We start from the raw sequence: 7367 nt of genomic DNA, 5'->3' as shown, positions 1-7367 counted from the left end.
TGACAAATTATGGATAACATTGAGAAGAATAGGAATTCCCGAACACTTGATTGTACTCATGAGGAACCTGTACCTTGACCAGGAGGCTGTCATTCGAACGGAACAAGAGGACACTGCATGGTTTAAAATCAGGAAGGGAGTGCTTCAGGTTTGTATCCTTTCCTCATACTTACTGAATCTATATGCTGAGCAAATAATCCGAGAAGCTGGACTACATGAAGAAAAACATGGCATCAGGATTGCAGGAAGAATCATTAACAACCTGAGATACGCTGATGATACAACTTTGCTTGCTGAGAGTGAGGATGACTTGAGGCACTTACTGATGAAGATTGTGGAACACAGTCTACAGTATGAATTACATCTCAATATAAAGAAAACAAAAATCCTTACAACTGGACCAATAAGCAACATCACGATAAATGGAGAAAGATGGAGGTTGTCAAAGAATTCACGTTGCATGGTTCTACAATCAATGCCAATGGAAGCAGCAGTCAGGATATTAGATGTCATGTAGCACTGGGCAGGTCAGCTACAAAGTAACTTTCAAGTGCTGAGGAGCAAGGATGCCTTCTTGAGGATTAAGGTGCACCTGACACAAGCCATGATATTTCCAGTCACCTCATATGCATATGAGAGTTGGACAGTGAATAAGGAGGACCAAAGAAGAGTTGATGCTTTTGAGTTGTGGTGCTGGTGAAGAACGCTGAAGGTACCATGGACTGCCAAAAGAACTAACAGGTCTATCCTGGAGGAAGTGCAGCCGAGATGCTACTTGGAAGTGAGGATGGCCAGACTTCATCGCACCTACTTTGGTCATGTTGTCAGAGAGGACCATTCCCTGGAGAAGGATGTCATGCTTGGTAAGGTGGAGTGTCAATGAAGGAGGGGAAGGCCTTCAAGGAGATGGATTGACATGGTGGCTGTGACAATGAGCTCAAGTATAGCAAGGATCGTGGAGCTGGCGCGGGATCGGGTGGTGTTTCGTTCTGCTGTGCATGCGGTTGCTATGAGTCGGAAATGACTCGACGGCACCTAACAACAACAACAACAACATGAGATGGAGGTGAAAATAACACTACTGCATATGCTGTAGGAGCTCTGGTAGCATAGTGCCTAAGACACTTGAATGCTAACCTGAAGGCTGGGGGTTCACACTCACCAGCCACTCCTCGGAAGGAAGGTTGGGCAATCTACTTCCGTAGTAATACTGCCTTGGCAACCCAAGAAGGGGTCGCTATGAGTCAGGGCCGACTCGACGGCACATAACAACAACAACAAGCATATGCTCTAATGGGCTCAAACACATGAGGATGGCGTAGGATGAATCAGTGTTTTGTAGTTACACATTAGGTCACCATGAGTCTGAGCTAATAACTTTATGGCAACTAACAACATTAGAAATACACATTCATCTATGCCAAGAAATTTGAAAGACAGCTATCTGGCCATCTTACTGAAATAGATCTATATATATATTTTCCAAAGAAAGGTGATCCAGTGGTATGTGAAAATTATTGAATAATAGACGCTCTGGTGGCAGAGTGCCTAAGGCATTTGACTGCTAATCAGAAGGCCGGCAGTTCAAACCCACCAGCCACTCCTCAGAAGGAAGATTGGGAAGTTTACTGCTGTAGTGATACCACCTCGGAAACCCAAGGAGGGGCTGCTATGTGTCTGACCCGACTCGACTAGAGTGCGTTTGGTTTGATTTGGTTTGGAACAACAGTGAAGTTTATGCTCTGCTAAAATTTCACAGTTTGTTTCTCAAGTAAATTGTAAGGATAAAGTAACGTATCAACTAAGTGCAGCTGAAGCATATTAGCTAATTGCAGAACATAGAACTTAATTGGTTCCTGATTTAAAGTTTAGAAAAACATGAAGCACTGAAAATTTTGAACTTTGATTTGCTATTTGATAATAATAAATAATTGTTAAATATTTTTAAGCAAAACATATTGTGGCTATGTTTTGAAAGGAACCTTTAAAGTATACTAAGACATTTATGGTTAAAATGCTATAATCTAAAATTTGTTTCTAATTAATGTGGTGGGGTGGAGGAGCTAGAACTAGAGGTGGCTGTGAATGGGTAATTGTTAAAACTGGGTGGTGGGTACATCAAAGTTGGTTCTGTAATTCTCTCTTATTTACCCTTGATATTTCTCATAATAAAAGTTTAAAAAATAATTTCCATATTTAGTGTGTATATCTTTAATGTGTACTTTATTTCAAAAAGAACGTATGCTTGCAAAGCATAAAAGACAAAAATAATGCAACTAGTTATCCTAGCTCCAGAAATAAATATAATATCCAAACAACTGAGTTTTATACCCTAATCAGTCTTTCTCTGAAGATTCTTTGAAATTTTTTTTTGGAGTATGGCAGGACATACTATATTTTACTTTATAATCTTTAGACTTAGGATTTTAAATAATTAATCTGAAACATATTTGAAATTGCTTCCAAAGATATTTTGTACCTGCCTATTTACTTTACAAACTTAAATTTTTTCTCTTTCTTAGGATGGAATCTATAGAGAAAATGGAATCCGATTTTAAAAATTGCCATATGTTTCTTGTAACCATTTTAAACAAAGCTGTCTGTAGAGGGTCCTTTCCTCATCGTAAGTACATAATATTAAATGCTACCATTATATTTTCTCGTAGCTAAATCTGTGTATCAGTTTTAGTATTGATTGATAGCATAGAGAATTAGAATATTTCACCATTTTTAAACCTGAAAAAACTCAGCAGTTGTACCATGCTTGAAAGTTTTATTTTTTCAAATTTTTTTTTCAAATTACAGTGGAGAAGGGTGAATGTCAACTGTCAAGTACTAAGACTAATTTTCTTGTTTTCTAGTATAAAATTTGTTAAGCCAGTGGATTTCTAAAAAATTTATAAGAAGAATAAATAGACAGTGCCCAGTTGCCACTGCTGACTTCTCTGAAAGGGATTACAATAGGAGCTGCTGGATAGAGTGGGGGAAAAAATGTGGAACAAAACTCAAAATCAAAAAAGACCAGGCTTACTGATCTGATAGAGACTGATGGAAGCCCTGAGACTAGGATCTTAGACACCCTTCAGGCCTTGAACTGAACTCACCTCCATGGTTCAACTTTCAGCCAGATAATAGGCCTATAATGTGAACAGTAACACCAGGGAGGTATGCACCCTGGTTTAAAAGGGCATCATTTGCCCAGAAATAAAACCCAGAAGACAGGAAGGGATAGCAAAAAAAGACAAAGGGAAATGGTAAACACAGAGAGGAAGTCAAAAAGTGCTTGTTAAATTAAGGGGATTGCAGTAAGTGTCGCAAAATAAGGATATATCAATTATTGAATGGAAGACCAATTTGTTTTATAAACTTTCACTCAAATCACAATAAAAAATAATAAATAATAATAAAATTTTTCTTAAGTGAAGCAAATGGCAGAATAGATTTTTATCACATTTTACTACCCTTTGTTAACTATTCCTTTTCAAAAGATAGGATTTTTTTCCAGCAATTTTTAAACTCCCAAGGTTGCCTCTTATTATAAGGAAATGTGAACCTAATAGTTTAGAACATAGCCTGGAAAGTGGACAGTGCTGTGGGGTGAATCATAGGGAGAAGAGAGGGCTATTTAATCTGTAGCAATGAAGAATAAGTAGTATCTGTTATCATAACTTGCTTTTGAAAAATATGAAGAGTTCATCTCTTCCCTATTTATGAATATTCAAAATGGGATATACTTATTGAAAGTAGATGAGCACTTAAATGATGCTTAGAATTCTGTTAGATGAAACATTAATGTCCTCCATTGGGTAATTGGTATGCCAAAAGATTACATTCACAGGTTAGAACATGACATTTTTGTTAGGAACTAACCACAAATTGTTTTTTTGTTGTTTATTTGTATTGTGATTTGGGTGAAAATTTACAGAGTAAATTCACTTTACATATGGCAGATCATGCACATTTTGTTTCATGACATTGACTGTAACTCTACACAATGCAAACAGCTCTTTGCCCACTTTTCCCCATAGTTACCTCTTCCTTGTGTCCTTCTCTCCCATGCACTCCCACCCCCCACAACCCCTGCTATCTTCCTATGCAAACACTGCCCTTCTGTTCTTCCAGGATTGGTCATTCCAAGGAGTGTATCTACCTGATATAAATGTTGACCTTATATACCTGTCTATTGTTTGGCTTGAAGCCACAGGAGTGAGTTCAGTTCCAGGGTAACTAGGGTCATACTCTCAGGGGTCTCACCAGGCTCTATCAGACCAATAAACCTGGTATTTTTTTTATGATAACCAAAGATTGTTTTTGACATAGGATAAATGTGATTTGTTCAGTGAGGTGTGTATATTCTTTTCTTTTTAAAATTAAAGTTATCTGAATAGGATTGAATCTGATTTACTCTATTTTTAATAAATAAAGCTTGTCATCTCCGTTATATATTATAAATGATCAGTATTTGGATTAAAAATACAAAGTATCTTTAAATACTTGCCATTTTTTAAAATTTATTAAAGCCTTATTCAAACTTTTCAAATATTTAAATCTAATTTCTTACCTTATTTTTATTTTTCCCACAGTGGAATCTCTAGCACTATCACTAATGGCTGGCATGGAACAAAGTTAAATATCTTGAAATACAATAAATACCTCAAGAATTTATCTTTATACATTTCCATTTCCACCGTGTGTAATTGAGATGTTGGAATCTTTTTATTTTGTTTTGTTTTAAAAACTACTGTTCACCATCAAGAGAGTAGACAATTGTAGAATTGTGAATGTTTTCTAGGGTTCTAGGGTTGTATACATGTGGACCTCACCAGATCAACTACATCTGTGGAAAGAGCAATGGAGAACCTCAGTATCTTCAACCAAAACAAGACCAGGAGCTGACTGTAGAACAGACCATCAATTCCTTGTGTGGAAGTGTGGTAGTTATGTTTGTGTGTCAACTTGGCTAGACCTGGTTGAGTGGCTGGGCAGGTGGATGTAGTATTCCCCATGATGAGACTGGTAATCAACTCCATGGTGGAATCTACTGTGAGCAGCTGAGAAGCTGTCTTTGGGTATGTGGTCTGCTTCCTGTATATAAGGAGAAGCTTTGAGTATCGTCTCTAGCCTAGGGCATGCTTGGACCCTGCATGTAGCTGTGTTGTTGCTCAACAGCCTGCTATGCTCTGCCGACTTTGGGACTTACAGTGGACTTAAGTTAATGGCCTGCCATGTGGTTGGTAACATTGAGACTGTGCCTTTTGACTTGTCAACCTTGGGGCTTCTCAGCCTCAGCAGCCAGCAGATGTCTGAGTGAAGAAATGCCTCTAGCTACAGTGGGCTGGGAGCAGGAGGCAGAACTGGACCCCAAGGTTGAGGGGCTTTCACCCAGCCCCTAGAGCTTGGCACTTTGAACTTGGACTTAAAACTTCCAAATTGTAAGAATAAACTCCTTTGTTATGGCCATCCAATTTGTGGTATGTTTCCTGTCAGAGTGTCACTAGGTAACCAGAACAGCAAGTTCAAGTTGAAGCTGAAGACAATTAAAACGAGTCCACGAGAGCCAAAATATGACCCTGGTTATAGCCCACATAAATGTAGAGACCTAAATCTGAAGAATAGATTTGATGCATTGAGCACCAGTGACCACAAACCAGACGAATTGTGGGATGACATCAAGAACGTTATACATGAAGAAACAAAAGGCCATTTAAAAAACAGGAAAGGAAGAAAAGACCAAAATGGATGTCAGAAGAGACTGTGAAACTTGCTCTAGAACATAGAGTAGCTAAAGCAAATGGAAGAAATGACAAGGTAAAAGAGCTGACGAGAAAATTTCAAAGATCAGCTCAGGAAGACAAACTCAGTTATTACAATGAAATGTGCAAAGACTTGGAGTTAGAAAACCAAAAGGGAAGAACATGCCCTGAATTTCTAAAGCTGAAAAAATGGAAGAAAAAATTCAAAACTCAAGTTGCAATATTGAAGATTTCTATGGGCAGTCCTCGGAAGGAAGGTTGGGCAATCCTACTTCCGTAGTGATACTGCCTCGGAAACCCAAGGAGGGGTCGCTATGAGTCGGGGCCGACTCGACGGCACATAACAACAACAACAACAACAATGGGCAAAATACTGAATGATGCAGGAAGCATTGAAAGAAGATGAGAGGAATACAGAGTCACTGTACAAAAAAGAATTGGTCAATGTTTAACTATTTCAGGAAGTGCCATATGATCAAGAACCAGTGGTACTGAAGGAAGATATCAAAGCTGCACTGAAGGAATTGGTGAAAAACAAGGCTTCAGAAATGGGCAGAATCCCATTGAGGTGTTTCAACAAACAGATGCAGTGCTGGAGGGACTTACTCATCTATACGAAGTGATTGGGAAGACAATTTCCTGGCCAAGTTACCAGAAGAGATCCATGTTTGTGCCCATTCCAAAGAAAGGTGATCCCACAGAATGTGCAAATTATCTAACAGTATCATTAACAACACACACAGGTAAAATCTTGCTGAAGATAATTAAAAAACGGTTGCAGCAGTATATTGACAGGGAACTTTCAGAAATGTAAACTGGATTCTGAAGAAGATGTGGAATGAGGGATACCATTGCTGATGTCAGATGGATCTGGGCTGATATCAAAGAATGCCAGAAAAATGTTTACTTGTGTTTTATTGACTATGCAAAAACACTCCACTGTGTGGATCATAACAAATTATGGATAACATTGCAGAGAATGGGAATTCCAGAACACTTAATTGTGCTCATGAGGAACGTGTACCAGGAGGGTGTTGTTTGAACAGAACAATACGATACTTCATGGTTTAAAATCAGGAAGGATGTGCATCAAGGTTGTAACCTTTGACCATACTTATTCAATCTATATGTTGAGCAAATAATCCGAGAAGCTGGATTATATGGAGAAGAACGTGGCATCAGGATTGGATGAAGACTCATTAACAACCTGTGATATGCAGATGTCACAACACCTTGCTTGCTGAAAGTGAAGATGAGTTGGCGCACTTGTGAAGATTAAAGTCTACAGTATGGATTACACCTCAGCATAAAGAAAAACGCAAATCCTCGGTGAAGAGAAGGGCAGTGTACCAAATGTGAGTGATGAATATGGCAGCATTGAGGATGAGAAAGACATAGAGGGGTACATGGGAGGTACAGACAACAAATATGAACCCTTTTCCACAAACAGTACTGTGTTGTCAGTGAAAGGAAACATGGGTATATGGATGGATAGATGGGTGGACAGGCTAAATTATTAGGTATGTCTATGAAATGGGGAGTGTATCCAAGAACATATATAGGGTTGGCAGACAATGGTCCTATAAGTTTATGTGAATGATCAGAATTCCCAGA

General features: G+C 38.5%; 1 protein-coding gene across 1 annotated transcript in view; it reads left to right on the top strand.

Moving 5' to 3' along the window:
• TUBGCP5 (tubulin gamma complex associated protein 5) overlaps positions 1-4630 on the top strand; it is a 221300-nt gene extending 216670 nt beyond the window's left edge. The window contains exons 22-23 of the mRNA XM_007956739.2: positions 2523-2623; positions 4584-4630. Coding sequence (XP_007954930.1) covers positions 2523-2623; positions 4584-4630 — 148 coding nt within the window. The remainder of the gene's footprint in view (positions 1-2522; positions 2624-4583) is intronic.
• Positions 4631-7367: the final 2737 nt, after the last annotated feature.

Source organism: Orycteropus afer, unplaced genomic scaffold (assembly GCF_000298275.1).
Source record: "Orycteropus afer afer isolate SDZICR_OR568_19922 unplaced genomic scaffold, OryAfe1.0 scaffold00656, whole genome shotgun sequence".
Classification (NCBI taxonomy): domain Eukaryota; kingdom Metazoa; phylum Chordata; class Mammalia; order Tubulidentata; family Orycteropodidae; genus Orycteropus; species Orycteropus afer.
This window is presented reverse-complemented; position numbering and strand designations above follow the sequence as displayed.